General features: G+C 42.7%; 1 protein-coding gene across 6 annotated transcripts in view; it reads right to left on the bottom strand.

Annotated features, from left to right (window-relative positions):
• Positions 1 to 26325, bottom strand: part of ADGRE3 (adhesion G protein-coupled receptor E3) — a 65005-nt gene that overhangs the window by 13162 nt on the left and 25518 nt on the right. For all 6 annotated transcript variants that reach the window (XM_005228631.5, XM_059888537.1, XM_024994847.2 and 3 more), the window contains 4 exons: positions 22491 to 22668; positions 17474 to 17590; positions 6100 to 6284; positions 444 to 611 (listed from right to left, as the gene is read on the bottom strand). In XM_005228631.5, coding sequence (XP_005228688.3) covers positions 444 to 611; positions 6100 to 6284; positions 17474 to 17590; positions 22491 to 22668 — 648 coding nt within the window. The remainder of the gene's footprint in view (positions 1 to 443; positions 612 to 6099; positions 6285 to 17473; positions 17591 to 22490; positions 22669 to 26325) is intronic.

Below are 26325 nucleotides of genomic sequence, written 5' to 3'. Positions count from 1 at the left end.
TTTCACTCAGCGTGGTATTTTTGAGATTCATCCACGTTGTAACACTGCTGACTTAATATTCAGATTTCAGCTTGAATAGCTCATTCTCCTCCGATCACTCTATCTAAAGCAGTATGCTTCTCCTATCACTCCAGACTTGATCTGTTAAACTTTTCTTTATAGCAGTGATGGCCACCCAGTAGTGTAGTAGTGTGAGTTGCTCAGCTGTGTCTGACTCTTTGTGATCCTGTGGACTGTAGCCCACCAGGCTCCTCTGTCCATAGGGTTTTCCAGGCAAGAATTGGAGTGGGTTGCCATTTCCTTCTCTAGGGGATCTTCCCAACCCAGGGATCAAACCCACGTCTGTTACATCTCCTGCACTGGCAGGCAGGTTCTTTACCATAGGGCCACCTAGCAGGGCCTCAAAAGGGGTTAGCTAGAGGAATTCAATAGTTACATCCTACCTGGCCATGCAAGGCCATGAGAACAGCGAAACTGGACAGGTGAGTGGAGCTGCATATCGTGTGAGTCTTGTTCGCTTGTCTCAGAGCACAGCCATCCTTGGACCAGCGGCCGCCCTCCTTTGTGTCTTTCCAGTAGACGCAGAAGATCTTCTTGACCCCGGGCTTCACCTGAAAATAGAACAGGCTCCTCATGTCGTTCCTTGGGACGGACAACTCTACATGTCAGCCTTGGCTGGTGACACCATGGGTTAAAGAGGATCAGCTGATTTCTATTTTAAGTGAAGAAGATGACCACCATATACCTGCCCCCAGAATCCCAGGGATTCCACATAACAGAAAACAAGCTCATCTCTCTCTCTGGGAGTCAGAATTTTGCAAGATGTTACTGGTTTCAGGACTTTGTCCTCCACCATGGGGGTCAAATAGAAAAAAGAGTATAAGACCCACACAAATAGGAAAAGGAGTTCATCAAGGCTGTATATTGTCACCCTGCTTATTTAACTTATATGCAGAGTACATCATGAGAAATGCTGGGCTGGAAGAAGCACAAGCTGGAATCAAGATTGCTGGGAGAAATATCAATAACCTCAGATATGCAGATGACACCACCCTTATGGCAGAAAGTGAAGAGGAACTAAAAAGCCTCTAGATGAAAGTGAAAGTGGAGAGTGAACAAGTTGGCTTAAAGCTCAACATTCAGAAAACGAAGATCATGGCATCCGGTCCCATCACTTCATGGGAAATAGATGGGGAAACAGTGGAAACAGTGTCAGACTTTATTTTTTGGGGCTCTAAAATCACTGCAGATGGTGACTGCAGCCATGAAATTAAAAGACGCTTACTCCTTGGAAGGAAAGTTATGACCAACCTAGATAGCATATTCAAAAGCAGAGACATTACTTTGCCAACAAAGGTTCGTCTAGTCAAGGCTATGGTTTTTCCTGTGGTCATGTATGGATGTGAGAGTTGGACTGTGAAGAAGGCTGAGCGCCAAAGAATTGATGCTTTTGAACTGTGGTGTTGGAGAAGACTCTTGAGAGTCCCTTGGACTGAAAGGAGATCCAATCAGTCCATCCTAAAGGTGATCAGTACTGGGTGTTCATTGGAGGGACTGATGTTAAAGCTGATACTCCAGTACTTTGGCCACCTCATGTGAAGAGTTGACTCACTGGAAAAGACTCTGATGCTGGGAGGGATTGGGGGCAGGAGGAGAAGGGGACAACAGAGGACGAGATGGCTGGATGGCATCACTGACTCGATGGACGTGAGTCTGAGTGAACTCCGGGAGTTGGTGATGGACAGGGAGGCCTGGTGTGCTGCGATTCATGGGGTCGCAAAGAGTCGGACACGACTGAGCGACTGAACTGAACTGAACTGAATGTGTCAGAACTAAAGAGCCTCTTGATGAAAGTGAAAGAGGAGAGTGAAAAAGTTGGCTTAAAGCTCAACATTCAGAAAACTAAGATCATGGCATCTGGTCCCATCAATTCATGGCAAATAGATGGGGAAACAGTGGAAACAGTGTCAGACTTTATTTTTGGGGGCTCCAAAATCACTGCAGATGGTGACTGCAGCCATGAAATTAAAAGATGCTTACTCCTTGGAAGCAAAGTTATGACCAACCTAGACAGCATATTAAAAAGCAGAAACATTACTTTGCCAACAAAGGTCCGTCTAGGCAGTGGTTTTTCCAGTGGTCATGTATGGATGTGAGAGTTGGACTATAAAGAAAGCTGAGCGCCGAAAAATTGATGCTTTTGAACTGTGGTGTTGGAGAAGACTCTTGAGAGTCCCTTGGACTGCAAAGAGACCCAACCAATCCATTCTTAAGGAGATCAGCCCTGGGATTTCTTTGGAAGGAATGATGCTAAAGCTGAAACTCCAGTACTTTGGCCACCTCATGTGAAGAGTTGACTCATTGGAAAAGACTCTGATGCTGGGAGGGATTGGGGGCAGGAGGAGAAGGGGACGACAGAGGATGAGATGGCTGGATGGCATCACTGACTCAATGGACGTGAGTCTGAGTGAACTCCGGGAGTTGGTGATGGACAGGGAGGCCTGGCGTACTGCGATTCATAGGGTTGCAAAGAGTCGGACATGACTGAGCGGCTGAACTGAACTGAACTGAAAGTTTTCTTCCAAGTACTCTCTAAGTCAAATTTCCTTGATTTCTATATCAATTCTGCCTTGACCTCTTACAACACAGTAATTGCTCTTGCGATGACAGGGCTAGTGTAGGGAAGAGACATCACCAGGAGAGAGAAGAAAGTCAGCCTTAAGTTTCTCTCTCTCTTTTTTTGGTCTCAAGGATGTCCAGAGCATCATTTAATTGGGCCAAGGAGATGAGCTAGATGTTCTCCTGTTTGGGGGCCATATCTCCTTTGATAATCCGCCAGACCATCCCTAGATATCTCACTCCATGCCTGCTGTCCCATGCCCTACATCAAAAATTTCATACCTAGATTTCATGCATCAGATGGAGAAAACCTATGTTTCTTCATCTTCCCTCACTTCATTCTTGTTTTCTTAAAATGTAAAAAATATTATTTTTTCTAGTTTTATTGTGATTTGGTATATAGCATTGTATAAGTTTAAGGTATACAATGTAATGATTGATATATGTATCTACTGCAAAATAATTATTGCAATAAGGTAGTTAATGTCCATCACTTCACATAATTACAATTTGCATTTTGTGGTGAGAACTTTTAAAAGCTACTCTGTCAGCAACTTTCAAATATACAATACAGTATTGTTAAATTGGAGTCATCCTTCTCTCCATCACATCCCCAGAACTCATTCATCTATAACTGGAAGCTGTAACCTTTGATCATTTTTACCTGTTTCTCCCACCTGCCATCCCTGGCAACCACCAATCTGTCCTTTGTTTCTGTGAGCTTGGTTTTCTCAGATTCCACATATAGATGAGATCATTTGATATTTCTTTCTGTGTCTGACTTACTTCACTTAGCCATAATGCCCTCAAGGTTCATCTATGTTGTGAAACAATGGCAGGATTTCTTGCAACTCTTACTTTCTAAATGGAGGTGGCTATGTCTGGCTATTAACCCTCCTGCCTTTAAGAGTTTGGGCAGGGAATGCAAGAAGGCAATGGATTATATAAAAATTTTCCTTCTAATTGAATTATGTAGTCTTAGTAATTAATTCCATGTGTCTATGCAAGAATAAACACTATGTCTCAATTCAGATTTCACAGATGTAGGAGGTACCTGCAACTAAAATAATTCCATGTACTAAAATGACACTGCACAAGAAAAATATCATGTAAATCACTTATGTATTAATAACTTGAAAATTTCTACCACATTAAAAAAGGAAAAGAAACAGATCAAATCAATTTTAGGAACCTATTTTATTTAGCCCCCTATATTCAAAATAGGGCTTTCCAGGTTTCACTAGTGGTAAAGAACCTGCCTGCCAATGCAGGAGACAAAAGAGACATAGGTTCGATCCCTGGGTCGGGAAGATCCCCTGAAGGAGGGCATGGCAACCCACTCCAGTACACTTGCCTGGAGAATCCCATTGACAGAGGAGCCTGGAGGGATACAGTCCATAGTGTCACAAACAGTCAGACATGACTGAAGTGACTTAGCATGCATGTATGCATATTCAAAATAATATCATTTAGGAAGCAACAGTTAGAACTGGACATGGAAAAACATGGTTCCAAATGGGAAAAGGAGTACGTCAAAGCTGTATATTGTCACCCTGCTTATTTAACTTATATGCAGAGTACATCATGAGAAATGCTGGACTGGAAGAAACACAAGCTGGAATCAAGATTGCTGGGAGAAATATCAGTAACCTCAGATATGCAGATGATAGCACCCTTATGGCAGAAAGTGAAGAGGAACTAAAAAGCCTCTAGATGAAAGTGAAAGTGGAGAGTGAACAAGTTGGCTTAAAGCTCAACATTCAGAAAACGAAGATCATGGCATCCGGTCCCATCACTTCATGGGAAATAGATGGGGAAACAGTGGAAACAGTGTCAGACTTTATTTTTTGGGGCTCTAAAATCACTGCAGATGGTGACTGCAGCCATGAAATTAAAAGACGCTTACTCCTTGGAAGGAAAGTTATGACCAACCTAGATAGCATATTCAAAAGCAGAGACATTACTTTGCCAACAAAGGTTCGTCTAGTCAAGGCTATGGTTTTTCCTGTGGTCATGTATGGATGTGAGAGTTGGACTGTGAAGAAGGCTGAGCGCCAAAGAATTGATGCTTTTGAACTGTGGTGTTGGAGAAGACTCTTGAGAGTCCCTTGGACTGAAAGGAGATCCAATCAGTCCATCCTAAAGGTGATCAGTACTGGGTGTTCATTGGAGGGACTGATGTTAAAGCTGATACTCCAGTACTTTGGCCACCTCATGTGAAGAGTTGACTCACTGGAAAAGACTCTGATGCTGGGAGGGATTGGGGGCAGGAGGAGAAGGGGACAACAGAGGACGAGATGGCTGGATGGCATCACTGACTCGATGGACGTGAGTCTGAGTGAACTCCGGGAGTTGGTGATGGACAGGGAGGCCTGGTGTGCTGCGATTCATGGGGTCGCAAAGAGTCGGACACGACTGAGCGACTGAACTGAACTGAACTGAATGTGTCAGAACTAAAGAGCCTCTTGATGAAAGTGAAAGAGGAGAGTGAAAAAGTTGGCTTAAAGCTCAACATTCAGAAAACTAAGATCATGGCATCTGGTCCCATCAATTCATGGCAAATAGATGGGGAAACAGTGGAAACAGTGTCAGACTTTATTTTTGGGGGCTCCAAAATCACTGCAGATGGTGACTGCAGCCATGAAATTAAAAGATGCTTACTCCTTGGAAGCAAAGTTATGACCAACCTAGACAGCATATTAAAAAGCAGAAACATTACTTTGCCAACAAAGGTCCGTCTAGTCAGTGGTTTTTCCAGTGGTCATGTATGGATGTGAGAGTTGGACTATAAAGAAAGCTGAGCGCCGAAAAATTGATGCTTTTGAACTGTGGTGTTGGAGAAGACTCTTGAGAGTCCCTTGGACTGAAAGGAGATCCAACCAGTCCATCCTAAAGGTGATCAGTCCTGGGTGTTCATTGGAAGGACTGATGTTGAAGCTGATACTCCAATACTTCTGCCACCTGATGCAAAGAGCTGACTCATTTGAAAAGACCCTGATGCTGGGAAAGATTGAGGGCAGGAGGAGAAGGGGACAACAGAGGATGAGATGGTTGGATGGCATCACTGACTCAATGGACATGGGTTTGGGTGGACTCCAGGAGTTAGTGATGGACAGGGAGGCCCGAGTGCTGCGGTTAATGGGGTCGTAAAGAGTCGGACACAACTGAGCGACTGAACTGAACTGAATGTGTCAATATAAATCAATATATGTAATCACTATAAAATTATTGAGATGCTTAACACATTGTTTTTCTTACAAAGTCTTCAAAGTCTGGAAATACTAATTCTAAATCTGGAAATGCTAACCCTTCAAAAATCTCAATTCAGACTCACATACTTCAAATGCTCAATAAATCTGGTTGGCTCCTGGTTATGACACTGGACAGTGCAGGTCCAGAACCATCGACAGGGAGTATATGCAATTGTTTGGCCTAACATCCATGAAACCCAAGCAAGTACAAATTGCAGCTTTGACTCACCTTCATGTGCTGAAAATTTAGAATCACAGGCTGGGAGAGAGATGTGTTCTTTTTGGGTTCAATAGCAGCACTTACTACTTGTGAGTTCAGGTAAACTTGATCTTTCTCATTCATCTCTTCAAAAAAACTTGCATTTATGATGTTTCCAAGAGAAGAGTATGAAACGAAGGCAACTGCACTAGTACCTGAGGAAACAGAATAATGGAGATTGGGATTGACATATACACACTCGTGGTGCAGGCTCAGTCGCTCATCTGTGTCTGATTCTTTGTGACCCCATGGACTGTAGCCCACCAGGCTCCTCTGTCCATGGGATTTTCCAGGCAAGAATACTGGAGTGGGTTGCCATTTCCTTCTCCAGGGGATCTTCCTGACCTAGGGATTGAACCTGTGTCTCCTGCATTATAGGCAGGTTCTTTACCACTGAGCCACCAGGGAAGCCCTTAGTCATATTAATACATATATATTTAGTTTGTTGAATTCAATTAATGTGATGTCGAGCATCACATTATATGTTATGCTGAATAGGAAAAGTTAAATTTTGACGTAACCTCCTGCTCCTTCTGCCTCTGTAACTCAGCTTGCCCCTTGCAAAGTCTAGGTCACGTAGGTCACATAGTCTCAGAAAGTGGGGACTGGTAATACTAGGAGCTGAAGTTTGTCTCACTCACCCTTGTCCTGCTCTTTGCAGTTGCCCAGCCCCTGCAAACCTGCTTAATCATGCCTGTCCAGGTCAGGCATCCCCCTCCCCATCGTGACCAATGTTCCTGAGTACACAAAACCCCTTGGTTTAAACCAGCCTATTAACAGCTAATGTTTCCCACTATAGTCTGTCTATAAAAACTCTGTAATCCCTTTGTTCGGGGCTCAGAGCTTGGAGTGTTAACTCCTCTGGGCCCGCCAGCGTAATAAACCTGAGCTCTCCAACTCTCTGAGTGTGGTGCTTGGTTTCTCGAGTACTGGTTTCTGCAACAATGCCACAATTTATTTCTTGGAAACATAAATGATGCAATTTTGATGAGAAAAGGACAAAAAAGAAAGTGAAATTTTAATAAAAATACACACCTAGAGGTAACTGCTGTTTAAGTTATGGATTTTTTTTCTAGGTATATATATATTGCATCCAAATACACCTCATGTCCAAGATTTGTTAATGGACAAAATGTTGCAAGGAAGAGCCCATTCTGACTCCAGGTTGGATCTGTTACTTTAACCTTTGCTTCCTGTTGCTTTTGTTCACTGCTTGTACATAATGGCCTGCCACAGGGAACCCTGCCCTACTGCCTGAATATTAAACTAAAGTGTCCTTTGTTCAAGACCTTGTCCACCTGTGGATGGCTACAGACATCCTCCAGGAGATATTTGTCAGAGTAATGGACTTTGTAGGGCTTCCCTGATGGCTCAGTGGTAAAAGACTCTGCCTGCATTGCAGGAGACATTGCTTCGATGCCTGGGTTGCGAAGATCCCCTGAAGGAGGAAATGGCAACCCACTCTGGTGTTCTTGCCTGGGAAATCCCATGGATAGAGGAGCCTGCACTGAGCAGACACACACGCAATGGGCTTTCTTCTTTGCTTCCTTACCCCCATCCGACATCTTTATTCTATAAAGGAACCTGGAATCTAGACCCTGATAGTTATTTTGAGACATCAGTGTGCCATTTTCTCAATAAACCAGCTTTCAAATAAAGTGATTTTCCTTGTCTCAACACCTCATCTCTCAAATTTATTGGCTGGTTGTGTGGTAAGCAGAGCGAGCCTGGACTCAGTAACAATGTGACCGAGTTTCCTTTTATGGAGAGCTGAGTATCAAGGATTATCTGATTCTATGGGGCGTTGCGATTCACCTTTTATGGACTTTCTATTGCCAAGCAATTTCACAACTCTGTAGGCATAGAAGATAACATGAAGAAACTTGATAGTAGTGGAAATGGCTCTTTCCCTAGACAAAGATGCATTTTGTCTGGTAGACATGTAGTTTTCTGTTATAGAAAATATAATTCTGAACATTGCATTGTAGTATCGCCCTATAGAATATTAACCAGCTTTTGCATGAGTTAGCATATCATTTCAGAATTTGTGACTGATTTATATAGCAATATGTTTGTATACATGTGTATCTGCTCTTTGAATTCCCTCTGAGCATGTCTTAACATTTCATAGATTCCCTCATCAATTAATGAGCTGATGGAATTTTTTTCATGACTTTGAAAAAGTCTTTATTGAATTTGTTACAACATTGTTTCTGTTTTTTATGTTTTGGTCTTTTGGCCATCCCAAGGCATGTGGGATCTCAGCTCACAGACCAGGGATGGAATCTGCAGCCCCTGCATTGGAAGGCGAAGTCTTAACCGCTGGACCACCAGGGATGTCCTAGGAGTTCATATGATCTTTGATGTACCTTCATTTATATTTGAAAATGGTATTTACCTTTTCATTATGTATCTCTTTGAAAATGGTATAGATGTATACACATACACACACAAAAACACAAACGTATATACACGCACATAGGCACGCTTACTCGCATATATGAGGGTCAAAATAAAAGATTTCAGTGTCTCCTCTCATATTCTGAGGCATACAAAGTATTTCTGGACCTGAATCCTTTGTTGTATTGAATAGGGTAAGACTAGAGAGACAAGAGAAACTGGAAAAACTAAGAGAGGCTAAACTGATTTACATAAGAAGGGATATAAATCTACCCTTAGGAGAAAAAGATATAAAGGCTGGGCTGTCTATGGCTGATTCCTGTTGATATTTGGTAGAAACCAATGCAATACTGTAAAGCAATTATACTTAAATAAAAAAAAATTGTGTTATTGTTGTTTTTCAGCCGCTAAGTGCTGTTTGACTCTCTGCGACCCCATGGACTACAGCACTCCAGGCTCCTCTGTCCTCCACTATCTCCACTATCGGGAGGAGGAAATGGCAATCCACTCCAGTATTCCTGCCTGGGGAACTCCATGAACAGTATAACAATTGGGAGGGAGGGGCAGAGAAGAGGCAGGTGGAATTTGGAAGGAGAGGAAAGAGACTGGGTCAGCCATAAAGAGGAAAAGGAAAGTAAAGTTAACCGTCTATATCTGCAGGTTCTGTATCCACAGATTCTATGAACCTTGGATTGAAAATATTTTTAAAAATCCCAGGGACTTCCCAGGGAATCCCAGGGTGCTTCAGTTGCTAAGACTCTGCGTTCTCAAGGCAGGGGGCCCAGGTTCAATCCCTGGTCAGGGAACTAGATCCCACGTGCCGCAACTAAGACCCAGTGCAGCCAAATAAATAAATAAACATAAAAAATTCGAGAAAGTCTCAGAAAGCAAAACTTGAATTTGCTTTGCATCCGCAACTATTTTCTTAGCTTTTGCATTGTATTAGGTATTATAAATAATCTAGAGATGATTTAAAATATAAGGGAGCATGTGCATAAGGTTATATGCACATCTATGTCAAATACTATTGATAAACCATTTTATATAGGGACTTGAGCGTTCATGGATTTTCATGTCTGGAGGGTCCAGGAACCAATCCCTCTTGGAGACTAAAGGACAGCTATAAAAAGAAATTGGGTAAGTCTTGTGTGATATCATTCCACTTCCTCTGCTGTCTCTTGAAGACTTCAGTAATGACTAACTTGTTTTGCAAGACCTTTAGAACTGGTTTTGTGTTTCTTTTGTATGAAACAAAATGTTGAGACTGGACCCAAGGAAATCCATTTGTAGTTGGTACAAGTATTTCAATCTCTTTAGATAGAAATCTAATTATTTCTTTTCCATATATATTATATATATAATAAAGTTATAAGAGGAGAAGGGGACGGCAGAGAATGAGATGGTTGGATGGCATCATTGACTCAATGGACATGAATTTGAGCAAGCTCTGGGAGTTAGTGATGGATGGGGAAGCCTGGCATGCTCTGCAGTCCATGGGGTTTCAAAGAGTTGGACATGACTGAGCGACTGAACTGAACTGGTATATATTATATAGTATAAACCAGATATAGATAACATATACGGAAATCATTACCTATGTGCTTACTCGCTCTGTTGTGTCCAACTCTTGGCGACCCTATGGACTGTAACCCTCCAGGCTGCTCTGTCCATGGGATTTCCCAGGCAAGAATACTGGAGTGGGTTGCCATTTCCTCCTACAGGGGCTCTTCCCCACCCTGGGATTGAACCTGTGTCCCCTGCATTGCAGGCAGATTCTTTACCTGCTGAGCCATCAGGGAAGCCCTCTATCTATCTATTTATCTACCTATCCATCTTTTTCTAGTGCCTACTGTGTCCAGACATTATTCTGGGGATACAGTGGGGGACAAAATAGCCTGAATTTCTCTTCTTATTGATCTTACTTTCTGGTGCAGGAAACAAACATAAATAAGCAAATAAAGGTGTTAGATAATCGTCAACTGAAGCTGCCCACCTTGGCCAGGCATGATGATAACCACTTGGGTGAGTTGTCTCACAACAGGAGGTCCCAATGAGGAACTTGGTACTACCACCTGAAAACTAACCGGGAGAATTTGGGAGGGGCCAAAAGAGGGAGGAGACAACCATCCTCCCAGAATCCTTTGCACTGGAATCCGTCTTGGCTGAGAGATGCTCGGGCCACCAGGAAGGACCCTGACTCAGACTATGGGCCAAGGGTGATGACTGACCAGAGACAACCTGGAAACTAATCGCATTACCATAAAACCTGAGACAGTGAGCCATGTGGCAAAGCACTTTTCCTGCTGCTCTCTGCCTGGGGACCACTTTCCAATAAAGTCTCTTGCTGTCCAAGCACAGGTCTCCTTGGACAATTCATTTCCAAGTGTTGGGAGCCCACTCAACAAAGGTATATATCAAAGACACCTTGCTCTGATATAGGATTAGTGCTCAATTCTATGGAGAAAATTAAGTAAAGTAGGGGACAGTGGGGCTTCCCAGGTGGCCCTAGTGGTAAAGAAGCTGCCTGCCAGTGCAGGAGATGTGGGTTTGATCCCTGGGTCAGGAAGATCCCCTGGAGGAGGACATGGCAATCTGCTCCATTATTCTTGCCTGGAAAATCCCATGAACAGAGGAGCCTGGTGGGCTACAGTCTATGGGGTTGCAAAGAGTCAGACACGATTGAAGCGACTTAGCACTCATGCTAGGGGACAGCAAGAGGTGGAGGATGCTATTTTAGACAGTTTTCTGGCAGCAGGGTGAAAGGAAGGAGGATATCTGAGAGGAGAGTGCTCTAGGAAGAGAAAATAGCAGAGGAAACCCCCCCAGAGACATGACTGTGCCCATCAGCAAGGAGGCCAGTATGGCTGAAGCAGAGTGAGTGAGGGGGCAGTGGGAGGAAGTGAGGGCATGGTGGGGGTTGACCTTGTAGGGCCTGGGGGAGAATTTTGCTTTTATTTTAAGCCAGTGGGAAAACTGTTGGAGGGTTTTAAGCAAGGGAATGGCATAATTTAACAGTTTGATAGGCTAAAAATATATATGCACATGATATGTTTATATTATACATTTATAATTTTATTACATATTAAGGCATGCACATAACTTACAGTAAGTCCCCTACATATAAACAAGTTCTGTTCGGAGAGCATGTTTGCAAGCCCGATTTGTTCCTAAGTCCAACAAGATTAGCCTAGCTACCCAACTAACACGATCAGCTGCGTCATACTGTAATAAGTTTCTAATACTTTTCACATGAATAATATATAAAAAACAAACAGAAAATAAAAGAAACATTTTAAATCTTACAGTATAGTACCTCGAAAAGTAGAGTAGCACAAGACAATAGCTGACATGCAGGGGCTGGCATCGAGTGAACAGGCAAGAAGAGTTACTGACTGGAGGAGGGAGAGGAAGTGAGATGATGGAGCTGAAGGATCTTCAGCAATAGGAGCTGGAGAACGAGCTGCAGTTTCACTCCTGCCTGATGCTGGTGGAATGCAGGTTCCCACCTTGAAGATTTATATGTAGCAGACATTTTCTATATCAATAGTGTTATGGGCTGAATTGTGTTCCTCCCCAAAATTCGTATGTTGAAGTCTTAATGGTACTTCCCAGTGTGACTGTATTCGAAGATAGGGCTTTCAAAGAGGTGATGAAGTTAAAATGAGAATGTTAGGGTGGGCCTTATCCAGCCTCCCTGGTGTCCATATAAGAGGAAATTTGGACGCATGAAAAGAGACTAGGGACCCATGCACACAGAGGAAAGGCCGTATGAGGACATAGTGTGAAGATGGCCATGTTCAAGCCAAGGAGAGAGGCCTCTGGAGAGACCAATCTGGCCAACATCTTCATCTTGTATCTCTAGCCTCTATAACTGTGGGAAAATAAATTTCTATTGTTTAAGCCACCAGTCTGGTATTTTATGACAGCCTAGCATATAACATGGGCTTCCCTGGTAGCTTAGCTGGTAAAGAATCCACCTGCAATGCAGGAGACCTGGGTTTGATCCCTGGGTTGGGAAGATTCCCTGGAGGAGGGCATGGCAACTCAGTCCAGTATTCTTGCTTGGAGTATTCCCATGGACAGAGGAGTCTGGAGGGCTACAGTCCATGGGGGTCACAAAGAGCACAATTTAGCGACTGAACAACAATAAGAAACAAGCTGTGTGGTTCATCCTACTGGAATAAATCCCCTAGCAGGTGTCTCTAACCAGGTTTTTCTGGCTTCTCTCAAGGGATGAGAAGTAGGAGATTCACTTCTGCTTCTCTGAGTTGATGGCAGTTTCTGTTCATCAGAAAGAAACAAAGGTGGGTGGTTGGAAGGCATCAGCAGGTGATCAGCCTACCTGATCTGATGCTTGGAAATTGCTTGTTTTTGAGCTGAAATATTCTGGTGTAAGAGCAAATCACAAGTAGAAAAGAAAAGAATGGTTATTGAGGTTTCCAAGGTTGACCTCTGTGGCCAGGGTTTGCTCTCTGAGATAGTTTATAGGGAGAGGAATCATGTGATTCTATGTCTTGGGTTACCTGTGACAGTCCCAGTTCACACCTGGTGTCATGGTGTAACTTAATAGGATCCCTTCTGGTATTAAAATTATCCACCTTTTGGAGATAAATTATAAGGTTGCTTTAGACCAGAGGTTCTCAACTGCAGGCTATCCTGCTCTCTCACCTCAGCTGACACTGGGTGGTGTCCGGAGGAAGTTTTGGTTGTCACAACTGGGGAACTGCTATAGACGTCTAGTCTAAGGCCAGGGATGTTCAACATCCTACTGGGCACAGGATGACTCCCTACAATGAAGAATGATCCAGTCCAAGACAGAACCTGAGGGACACAAAAATGTCCCTTTATGAGTTCGTCATGAATCCATCAATGCGTTCTTTTCTTTCTTTAGGAACGTTCAGTCCTCAACCTAGATGTGGATTTAATTCGATGACCATTTCTGTTCTCCAATTCTCTGCTGGTAAAGTACTAATTTACCTCCCTGGCGGGGAGGCGGGGTGGGGGAGGGGACATGTCGATGAACAGATGTTAACACATTAGATACCAGGATACGGTAAGTTCAAAGTGCTGGAGGAGCACAGGAGAGGGAAAGCCTGACTCTAGTGCTGTGATGGAAATAGGCGGTCCTGGGAGGCTTCATGGAGGAGGAAAAAGTTGAGCTGTGTTGAAAGAATAAAAGTCCACCCTGTGGAGTGTTGGTTAACATTACTGGCAGAGGGACAGCCAGTGCAATGCTTCAAGATGAAACCGCAAGGGTCATTAGGAAAGATAAATAGTCTGCTGCTGGGCATGTCTATGGTGCTTCCCTGGTGGCTCAGTGGTAAAGAATCTGCCTGCCAACGCAGGAGACGCAGATTTTAACCCTGGGCCTGGAAGATCCCCTGGAGGAGGAAATGGCAACCCACTCCAGTATTCTTGCCTAGGAAATTCCATGGACAGAGGAGGCTTGTGGGTTATAGGGTCACAGAGTCAGACACCACTGAGCATGCACGAATGCACGGGCATGTCTATGCCAAGTGCTCCCCGAGACACATGCATTTACATTATGAGGTGTGCAGTTCCTGTAGACAATTCAGCCTAGACAGTTGTTATGGACTGAGTTCTGTTCTCCTCAAATTCATATGTTCAGTTATGGTTTTCTCAGTGTGTATGTCCAGTCATGGAATTGCTGGGTCAGATGGCAGTTCTACGTTTAGTTTTTTTAAGGAACCCCCATACTGTTCTCCAGAGTGTCTGTACCAATGTACATTACCACAAACAGTGTAAGAGAGTTCCCTTTTCTCCACACCCTCTCCAGCATCTGTTGTTTGCAGATTTTTTGATTATGGCCATTCTGGCCCGCATGAGGTCATACCTCTTTGTAGATGAAACTAGAGCCTGTCATACAGAGTGAGGCAAGTCAGAAAAAGAAAAACAGATATTGCATATTAAAGCATATATATGAAGTCTAGAAAAATGGTACAGATGAACCGTTTTGCAGGGCAGGAATAGAGGCACAGAAATAGAGAAGAGATGTGTGAACACAGAGTGAAGGAGAGGATGGGACAAATTGAGAGAATAGCACTGAAGCATATACATCACCATATGTGTAAGTAGTGGGAAGCTGCTGTATAGCACAGGGAGCTCAGCTCAGTGCTCTGTGATGACCAAGACGGGTGGGATGCGGGGTGGTGGGTGGGAGGCTTCAGAGGGAGGAGGCATATGTATACAGCTGGTTCATGATGTTGTACAGCAGAGACTAACACAACATTGTAAAGCAATTACATCCTGATAAAAAAATAAAAAAAAAATGTTGACTTCCTAATCCCTAGTACCCCAGAATGTGACCAAGGAACAAACTGGACTGCAGATATGTTTGGAAGCTTGCAGGCTCCCTCTCCACACTGTGAGTAATGGGGGAACCTGGTGAGCACGCAAGCATGAAATCACAGGGTTGGAATTTGGCTTCCATCCTCCTCCTGGCCCATCCTCCAGTGAAGGCAGATTCAAGTTCTCATCTTGGGGGAGGAGAGGAAGTGAGAAACTAATTGCCACATGAGACTTTCTCAGTTCAGCATGTGCTTAGTTGCCTGCATTTTATCATCTTTTCTTTGGAACTTTGGGTGATAGCACAGACCAGCTGTCTGTACAGACCCCACATTCATGTAATTGGATTTTAAGGCCCTCATTTATTGTGCTACAGCAATTGTAACATATGGCAGTTATAACAGAAGTCTTCCTGCCAAATGAAAAAAAATATTGGAGGTGTTCATGCAGGCAACCCAAAGTTTGGTTTCTCTTGAAAAATCAGACAGTCTGGCAATGCTGGGATAGTTAATAGTAACAATTTCTCTTTCTACACAGGCTGTAGCAGATGCTGTAGGCAGCATAGCTTTATTCCTTTGGCACTTCTGTTTTTTTTTTTTTTTTTAACATGCTGATGGATTCTACTGCAAGCAGCTGCGACTCTCTGTCTGGGAGCTTTCCCTGGAGTGAACATGTTTGATCTGTACACAGGGCAGGCTGTAAAAGCTTAGACGTTCACTTCTGCCTGCAACTCCCAGAAGGGCTCTTAACCAGTGATGGATCAGAGCAGGTGGATAAAGAGCTCAGCTCAGCTCCCTCTCCCTGTTATTATTATTTTAGTTTTGGAATTCAGGATCTTCACTGCAGCATGTGAGATCTAGTTCCCTGACTAGGTATTGAACCCAGGTCTCCTGTATTAGTAGTGCAGAGTCATAGCCACTGGGCCACAAGGGAAGCCCCCTTTATTATAAAAAAAATTTTTTTTGAACCATGTCAAGTGGCATGTGGGATCTTAGTTCCCTGACCAGGGACTGAACCCCTGCCCCCTGCATTGGAAGTGCAGAATCTTAACCACTGGACCGCCAGGGAAGTCCTCTGGCTACTTCTCTTTGAATGGGGTAACTTAGTGGGATTGAACCCCAGTCACCACCAGCAGTAACCTGCTCACTAACATAATAATCCCTGTATGGGCTGCCCTCTCTTCCTTGTCTCACTTCCTGTTTTCCCTGTTGGGATGATTAATTTTATGTGTCAACTTGGATAGGCTTTAGGACCCAGATATTTGGTCAAAGACCAGTCTGGATATTGCTGTGAGGATATTTTTAGATGAGATTAAATTTAAATCAGTAGATTTTGAATAAAGCAGATTACAGTTCCTAATGTTGGTGGGCCTCATCTAATGAGTGGAAGGTGTTAAGAAAAAGACTGAGCTCCCCCTGAGGAAGAGACTGCCTTTGGACTCAGGCAGCAACAGCTTTTCCCTGGGTCTTTCAGCTTGCTGGCTAGATTTTAGATTTGCTGCCCTCCACAATCGCATGAGCAAAATTCTTCTTAAATCTCTCTCTGTCCCTGCCCATCTCTCTCTATCTCTGTTTCTCTTTCTCTACATATACACAGCCTATTGGTTCTGTTTCTCTGGAGAATCCCTATTAATACGCTTACTGATTCTTTCTGGGATCATCTCCCATATAAAATCATCACTCTTGTTCCCCTTACACTTATCCATGCACTACTTCTAAGGGAACCCAAACTGAGAACCAGATAGAACAACCCCTAAATTACAAAGAAGTCTCTCTTTCATGCTGAAGAACAAAAAACCTCCATTTTAGGTAGGAATATGTCTTTTTTGTAATTAAAAAAAATTTTTTTTTTTTTTTAAGGAAAGACTCAAATGGCACAGTCTTAGTGAAATGGAGCAGAACCCTATAGTTCTTGTTTCCCAAGTCCTCAGCCCACCTTTTTTGTCTGTGGGAAAACTTTAGCCAAAAGTTAGTTCAATCAGAGAAGTGAGAACATAAAGAAACAAAGGAATATAGTTAAAGGAGATCAAATGATAATAGTTTAGTCAGTAAGCAAAGTCAAGGACCTTTAGTTCCTTCTCAGAATAGGTAATATTCTGAGCCATATCCTTTGAGCTGTCTTATAGATAGAGACCCCCACCAGGTGGAAAAATTAACTACATGATTACCAGACTGTAGCCATGACGTAAACTGTCGCAGTTCCAAGAACTGGCCTCAAGGAAATGGGAACAAACCAACCCTGGAACCAAGACTAACTGTGCTTAGAACTGACCACCAGTGACCAATTTCAAGATGACTGTCTGAGCTACTGTGCTGTTTCTGCATGTAGCCCTCTCTCTCTGTCTATAAAAGCTCTAGCCCCCGGGTTGTTGCGGTGGGGGCTGTTGGCCTTTGGACAGGTTTGGATGCTAGTGACCCTCCTCCCTGGTCACTAGCATCCAAAATAAAGCCAACTTTCCTTTCCACTAACCTAGCCTCTTTAATGACTTTTGAGCAGCGAGTAGCTGGACCTGGGTTCAGTAACATTAGGGTAACAGACCCATTAGAGAGAAGCCTACTGGGGGACATTTTCCTCACTACTCACACAGTGATGCTGCTCTGCATGTCTTAGGGATTCTGAAAGCAGCCACCCCACGTACCTTTTATGTTTCTCTGGATGACATCACTGCAATGGATTTTCATGGAGTTCACTTGGGCGTTCAAGCTTAAGATGACTCTCTTGGAGCAGTTGTCTGTAACAACTTGAGTTTCAACAGCTGGTAAGAAAAACAAAGGGCAAACTTGCCATTATTATAAGTTTTAAAAATGTGCGTAGTTACATGAACAGCTTAACTTTACTGAGGGTCTAGAATGTGCCAGGCACTGGGCTAAGAGCCTTACATTGATACATTGCCATCTTATAGCAGCCTCATGTAACACAATGAAGGACCTGTCAGAAAAGCAAACTGAAATTCAGAATTTAAGTAGGACTCTAACTCCTGTATACTTGCTGAGAAAATCTCATGACAGAGGAGCCTGGCAGGCTCCATGGGGGTGGCAAAGAGTAGGAACTTACTGAACTCTGTGTTCTTTTTTTAAAGACTTCTTTTTTACTGTGGACCATTTTAAAATTCTTTATTGAATTTATTACAATATTGATTCTGTTTTTTATGTTTTTGTTTTTTGGCTGAGAGGCATGTGATATCTTAGTTTCCTGACCAGGGATTGAACCCACAGCCCCTGCATTGGAAGGTGAAGTCTTAACCACTGGACTGCCAAGAACATCCCCTGAAACCGTATTCTTAACTAACATTCTTTAGCACATTGTCTTTGAAGCCACGATTCTGTTTCTAGGAATTTATTCTTGGAAAACAATAATGACTAAGAGGGCAGAATTGGCTACGAGAAAGTCCATGGCAGTAAAGATGATAAAGGTGAAGTGACCTAAAGTTTAAGAAGAAATTGGTTAAATGACTTATGGTTTATCTCTATAATGGGGAACCGTGCTTCCAGTAAAAATGAAGTCACAGAATAACAAACAATAAGTTCATGAAAATATTTATCTTAAAAATCAGAAGATATGAGACTGGTCATGAGTTGGAAATTATTGAAGGTAGGTGAGGGGTGCAGTAGTCTTATTATGTCTCCTTTTGAGTGTGTTAAAAAAATTAAAGAAAGCAGTTATAAAGAGCAGAAAGTTATGACAATTACCAGCCTTGGTTCTAAGTGCGTTGAGTGCAGCATTACGATCTCGTTTTACAGGTGAGGTGATGAAAGCTCACTGAAGAAAGGGTACTTTATATCATTGATTAAACAATGAGGGGGACTTCCCTGGTAGTCCAGTGGTTAAGACTGTGCCCTTCCAATGCAGGGGCTGCAGGTTTGACCCCTGGTCAGGGAACTAACATCCCACATGACTCCTGGCTTGGCCAAAAACCAAACCAAACCAAACCAAAAAATCAATTAGGAATTGGCCAAATCAGAAAATATAAGAATTACTTGTAATGTGGTTTAATTTTAAATAAAAGTGTCCAGATTCTGGTTTCCTGAGAAGTTTAGGCACTGGATTTTATCTTATTAAAGACTATAAAAAATGATTATTTTTATGAAGTATTTTATCATGAAAGTTGGTAAAATGAAATGATTAGTTAGGCACACACAAATACATTAGCATCTCTGAGCTGAATACTAATAAAAAGCACAGTAAACAGCATTTCTGGAGGCCAAAATAGTGATATGTATCAAAAGTTCATAGAATGCTTTCTTCCTTTTGATCTAACAATTCCTCTTCTATGAATTTATCCTAAGAAAACATTTAACGAATAGATACAGATAAAACTTTAATGGTCTTTGTCACAGGGTTGTTTTGTAACTACCCACATTTCTCAGAATAGGGAAATAAATTATCGTGTAAATAAATTATATGTACAAGGCAACTATATAAACCATTGAAGACAATAACATAGCTGATGATATATATGACGTACATGAAAGATGTTAGTCACGTAATGAGTGAGAAAGCAATTTGGCATGCATATATAAGTGTAACATACATAACAAATATGTGTTTCTTCATCAGACATGTACCTACATGGGTATGGGATTGGAGCACTGAATTGTGGGCAGATTTTGCTGGACTCAGTTTAGTTTTGTGTATGTGTTTTTTCCTAATTAAAAATTTAATACTTGGCTTTGCTATGGCATTTTATTTTTTATTTTCAAAAACAAAAAGTAAATATATTTAAGGTGTCCAATATGAAGACTTGACACATGTGTGCATGTGTGTGTGTGCTCAGTTGCTCAGTTGTGTCTGAAACACATATACATAGTTAAGTGATTACTGCAGTCAAGCTAACTGACATATCTGCAGCACACGGATATATAATGACTATATATGACAGGTATAATAAAATTTTTTGGGGGGGATGGCTATGCCACGTGGCTTGTGAGATCTTAGTTCCCCAACCAGGAACTGAACCCAGACCCAAGGCAGTGAAAGTGCTGAGCATCAACCACTGGACAGCTAGGGGATTCCTTAATAAAATTATTTCTGTTTTAGAAAGAATTCAGCACGTTTGTTTCACTGTTGCCAGAGCTCTGCTAGCAAAAGTGAAAGTCACTCAGTCATGTCCAACTATTTGTGACCCCACAGCCTATAGTTCCCCAGGGTCCTCTGTCCATGGAATTCTCCACGCAAGAATGCTGAAATGGGTTGCCATTCCCTTCTCCATGGGGTCTTCTGGACCTAGGAATTGAACCTGAGTCTCGGGCAGATTCTTTACTATCTGAATCACCAGAGAGTTGAGCAGCAAATTGAGGCCATGAGTCCAAATGACCATGACCCGAAGAAGTCTTTAAATAAAAGTTTGCTTTCAGTTCCTTAAAAAAAAGTATTTCTACTTAAAAAATATGTAGTAAGATGTTCCTTCTGGGGTGGTTTAAGTCACATCACCGTAACATGTGCTGTTAGGTTCCGTGAGCACTGAATCATTTAAAAAAAAAGAAAAAAATAAAACTACCTTTAAGCCAGAATCCTAGACTCAGGATTAGAAACCATTGACAATTTTTGTTTATTCATGTATTTATTTGGGCTTTCCAGGTGGCACTGGTGGTAAAGAACCCACCTGCCATGAGAGATGTGGATTTGATCCCTGGGTTGGGAAATTCCCCTGGAGGAGGGCATGGCAACCCACTCCAGTATTCTTGCCTGGAGAATCCCATGGACAGAGAAGCCTGGAGGGCTCCAGTCCATAGGGTGACAAAGAGTCAGACATGACTGAAGTGACTTAGCATGCAGGTATTTATTTAATTCTAAATATTATCACAACAAACTGTGGAAAACTCTCCAAGAGTTGGGAATACCAGACCACCTGACCTGCCCCCTGAGAAACCTGTATGCAGGTCAAGAAGCAACGGTTAGAACTGGACATGGAACAACTGACTGGTTCCAAATTGGGAAAGGAGTATGACAAGGCTGTATATTGTCACCCTGCTTATATAACTTTTATGCAGAGTACCTCATGAGAAATGCTGGGCTGGGTGAAGCACAAACTGGAATCATGATTGCCAGGAGAAATATCAATAACCTCAGATATGCAGATGACACCACCCTTATGGCAAAAAGTGAAGAGGAACTAAAGAGCCTCTTGATGAAAGTGAAAGAGGAGAGTGAAAACACTGGCTTAAAACTCAGCATTCAAAAAACTAAGATCATGGCATCCAGTCCCATCAGTTCAGTTCAGTTCAGTTGCTCAATTGTGTCTGACTCTTTGCGACCCCATGGATTGCAGCATGCCAGTTCCATCCCCTCATGGTAAATAGATGGGGAAACAATAGAAACAGTGACAGACTAATTTTCTTGGGCTCCCAAATCACTGCAGATGGTGACTTCACCCATGAAATTAGAAGACGCTTGCTCCTTGGAAGAAAAGCTATGACAAATCTAGACAGCATATTAAAAAGCAGAGACATTATTTTGCCAACAAAGGTCCACCTAGTCAAAGCTATGGCTTTTCCAGTAGTCATGTATAGATGTGAGTGTGGACCTTAAAGAAAGTTGATTGCCGAAGAACTGATGCTTTTGAACTGTGGTGTTGGAGAAGACTCTCGAGAGTCCCTTAGACTGCAAGAAGATCAAACCAATAAGTCCTAAAGGAAATCAATCCTGAATATTCATTGGAAGGACTGATGCTGAAGCTGAAGCTCAAACATTTTGGTCACCTGATTAAAAAAGCTGACTCATAAGAAAAGACCCAGAGACTGGAAAAGATTTGAAGGCAGGAGGAGAAGGGGATGACAGAGGATGAGATGGTTCAATGGATTTCATTACTGACTCAATGGACATGAGTTTGAGCAAGCTCTGGGAGATGGTGAAGGACAGGGAAGCCTGGCATGCTGCTGTCCATGGGGTTGCAAAGAGTGGGACATGACTGAGTGACTGAACAACAACAAAACATCATTTTTATTAAAAAAATTTTTTTGGTCACACCAGGAGGCTTGTGGAATATTATCAGTTCCCGGACACGCTCAGACCTCAGCAGTGAAAATGCCAAGTCCTAACCACTGGACCACTAGGGAATTCCCCCATTGGCAATTTTTAAAAATAGCTCTATGCAGGTGTAATTGAGGTACAGCAAATCTCACATATTAAAGTGTACAACTGGATAGGTTTCATCGCGTGTGTACCTCTGTAAAACCACCATCACAGTCAAGGTAGACAACATTTCTGTCACCACCACCAATTTATCCAGATTTTCTCACATCCCCTTTCCATCCCTTCACTGACTCTACCCTCTGTGTCACTAGAAATTAGTTTGCATTTTCTAGAATTTTATATAAATGGATGTGTTCATGTGCGTTCAGTCATTTCGGTCATGTCTGACTCTTGGTGATCCTAAGGACTGTAGCCCCCCAGGCTCCTCTATCCATGGGGATTCTCCAGGCAAGAATATTGGAGTGGGTTGCCATACCCGCCTCCAGGGGGTCTTCTCGACTCAGGGATTGAACCCACGTCTCTTATGTCTCCTGCATTGGCAGGCGGGTTCTTTACCACTAGTGCCACCTGGGAAGCCCTATAAATGGGACAAACACAGTCCTTATTTACTTCTCTCATTGCTTCACGTGGACCCCAGTTAGTAACCACCCCACTGTGTGTCTCAGGTTTTACTGTCTTCTTACCCACAGTGCTGTATTGGACTTTCTGGATTTTCTGGTCTGGGGCTTTCAAGGCAGTTTTTAGAACATCTGATTCCACTTTCTGGAGAAAGGCTGTGACCGTGGATGTGAAGTTTCTCTCCACTCCCAATACAGTCTTACCGGTGAGATGAGATTCGATATCCTCAACAACCTGTTGCATCTTTGAAGAGAGAAAGAATTAAGAAAAAATCCAATCAATAGGTCCCACATCCCAAGGGTCAGAAGAAAACCCAAGAAAGAAGGCGGTGGGGTCAGACGACTGGTTCAAATACTGACTCCACCTCTCACTGGCTGAGCAACCTTGGGAAAGTCAGTCAGTCACTCTGTGCTTCAGGTTCTCCATTTAGGATGAGGATGGTACTAAGACCCCATAAAGTTTGGGGGAAGATTAAATGAATGAAGAGACATTTTATTTTTAGAACAGTGTTAGCCTGGTAAACACCACAGAAACGTTAGTCGCTCAGTTGTGTCTGACTCTTTGCGACCCATGAACTGTAGCCCACAAGGATCCTCTGTCCATGGGATTCTCCAAGCAAGAATACTGGAGTGGGTTGCCATTTCCTTCTTCAGGGGATCTTCCTGACCCAGGGATTGAACCTGGGTCTCTTGCATTGCAGGCAGATTCTTTACCACTGAGCCACCAGGGAAGCTCAAACATCATATAAGTGTTAGTTACTGTGAGCATCTTTTACCAACAGGAAAGTAGTAAGATTTCTAGAAATAGACCAGTGGTTCTCAGCTGGGGGCAATTTTCGTTCCCCAGATGGGAAGACATTTGGATTGTCACCACTGTGGATTGCTATTTCTACTGATAATTAGGCCAGATATGTTACTCAACATCGTATAATGCATGTGACAGCCCCCACAGCAGAGAATGACACAGTCTCAAATGTCAATAGGGCCAAAGTTGAGAAATCATTTAGTAGTATCATAGCTCAGAAGGAACTCTAACTGGCCTTTTTGTATCAAGAAATGTATGTTTTTTTAAATGCTATATTAAACTCATTTTATCTATCTATCCATCTTACCGATTTACTGAAGTATAGTTGATTTACAATACTATGTTAGTTTCAGCCATACAATATAGTGGTTCTATGAAAAATAGCAAAAAAGATGGGCCAGTGGCTGAAGAAGACTGAAGGGTCAAGGTGAAGTTTTAAAACTGTTGTTATAGAAAACAAATTCATGGTTACCATAGAGAGAAAGGGCAAGGAGGGATTAATTAGAAATATGGGATTAACAGATGCACATTACTATATATAAAATAGGTAAACAACAGAGACCTACGGTATAGCACAGGAATGTATATTCCCATATCTTGTAATAAACTATAATGGAAAAATCTGAAAAAGATTATACATAACTGAATCACTTTGCTGTACACCTGAAACAGTAAAATAACTGTACGTCAAATTGCGAGAGTATCACTGACATATATACACTACCCCGTGTAAAATAGATGGCTAGTGGGAAGCTGCTGTGTAGCACAGGTAGCTCAGCTTGGTGCCCCGTGATGACCTAGAGGGGTTGGATGGGGGCGGTATGAGGGAAGAAGCGGTAAGAGGGAGGGGGTATACGTATACTCATAGCTGATTCACGCTGTTGTACAGCAGAAACTAACACAACATTGTAAAGCAATTACACTCTAATTAAAAAAAACTATGCTTCAATAAAAACTGTAGTATATGTGATTTGAAAAATTATTATTTTGATCTCTACATGCTTTTACTCAAAGTATAGTCCTCAGACAAGAAGTATCAGCATCACATGGGAGCTTATTAGGAATTCAGACTCTTAGGTCCCGGTCCACATATTCTGAATCCAAACCTGCACTTTAACAAGCTTCTAAGGGATTTGTGGTATGTTAAAGTACTAGGGTGGAGAAGGCAATGGCACCCACTCCAGTACTCTTGCCTGGAAAATCCCATGGATGGAGGAGCCTGGAGGGCTGCAGTCCATGGGGTCGCTAGGAGTCGGACATGACCGAGCGACTTCACTTTCAATTTTCCCTTTCATGCATTAGAGAAGGAAATGGCAACCCACTCCAGTGTTCTTGCCTTGAGAATCCCAGGGATGGGGGAGCCTGGTGGGCTGCCATCTATGGGGTCGCACAGAGTCGGACATGACTGAAGTGACTTAGCAGCAGCAGCAGCAAAGTACTAGGGGGCTTTCCTGGTAGCTCAGGTGGTAAAGAATCTGCCTGCAATGCAGGAGACCCCAATTTGATTCCTGGGTGGGGAAGATCCCCTTGAGAAGATTGACTACCCTTTCCTGTATTCATAGGCTTCCCTAGTGGTTCAGACGGTAAACAATCTGCCTGTAATGTGGGAGACCTGGGTTTGATCCCTGGGTTGGGAAGATCCCCTGGAGGAGGGCATGGCAACCCACTCCAGTATTCTTGCCTGGAGAATCCCCATGGACTGAGGAGCCTGGCAGGCCACAGTCCATGGGGTTGCGAAGAGTCAGACACGACTGAATGACTAAGCACAGCACACAAAGTACTAGACAGTAAGTCCCATTGGGATAGGAGTTTTGTCTTCACGGCTATTTCCTAGCACCTAGAACAGTCCTTGATGAATAGTGCTATGTGGCTTCAGTCGTTTCTGACTCTTTGCGACTCTATGGACTACAGTCCACCAGGCTCCTCTGTCCATGGGATTCTCCAGGCAAGAATATTACAGTGGGTTGCCATGCCCTCCTCCAGGGGATTTTCCTGACCCAGGGATTGAACCAGCATCTCCTGTCTCTCCTGCATTGCAGGCGGATTCTTTACCACTGTGCCACCTGGGAAGCCCCTTTGGTGAATAGCAGGGGCTCAGTAAGTGTTCATGGGTTAAATGGATGTTTTTAATAGGAAAATATCATGCTAAAGAGTTATAAGCAGAGTAATATGCAAAGAAGGATTGGAGGGACTTTCAGAATCAGGTTCAAATAAGCCTTTTTAATGGTCTACTCTTTCAGTCTAACCAGTGTTAGTGGAAATTCTGAGCTGAGTTTTCTAGTGAAAGGGCAGCTCCCTCCTCAGCCACACCTGATGTAAAACGCCTCTCTCTCTTCTAAATGGCAGCAGAAGTCTTCTTGGTTTAAACTCATTTGTACAGAGCAGGTGCCAGAGTATTGGGTCGTCAGAATTGCTGTTTTAGTGTCTGATCTAACGTGATGACTTTGTACCTGTCTTTCTTTGGCAATGCATTTTGTTTTTTTGAAGTGAAATTCAGGTAAAATAAAATACATCCTTTTTTTAAAGTAGTTTTTTTTTTTTTTTTGGGCCACATAGGATGTGGGATCTTAGTTCTCCAACCAGGGATCAAACCCACACCCCCTGCAGTTGGAAGCATGGAGTCCTAACCTCAGGGAAGTTCCTCATCCTTTTAAAGTATACAAGTCAGTAATAATTTAGAATGTCCATAATGTTGTATAACATTTCCATCATTTCCAAATAAAACCCATTAAACAGTTACTTCCCATTCTCCACTCCCCCAGCCTCTGGAAAGCACAAATCTGCTTTCTGTTTCCCTGGATTTGCCTGTTTTGGACATTTTATGTAAGTGGAATCATATACAGTGTAATCTTTTGTGTCTGACTTCTTTCACCGAGCATAATGTTTTTGAGGTTCATCCATATTGTACTGGAAATCAGAACTTCATTTTTTATGGCTGAATAATATTCCACTGTATAGGTATACCACATTTTATTCATCCTGTCATCAATTAGTGGACATTTGGGCTGTTTCTGTCTTTTGGCTATTGTGAATAGGACTGCCAAGAGCACAGTTGTACAAGTATATATTTGGGTCCCTGCTCTCTCTCTCTTTTTT

Source organism: Bos taurus, chromosome 7 (genome assembly GCF_002263795.3).
Source record: "Bos taurus isolate L1 Dominette 01449 registration number 42190680 breed Hereford chromosome 7, ARS-UCD2.0, whole genome shotgun sequence".
Lineage (NCBI taxonomy): Eukaryota > Metazoa > Chordata > Mammalia > Artiodactyla > Bovidae > Bos > Bos taurus.
Note: the sequence above shows the minus strand (reverse complement) of the source record. Positions and strands in the feature narration are given on the sequence as shown.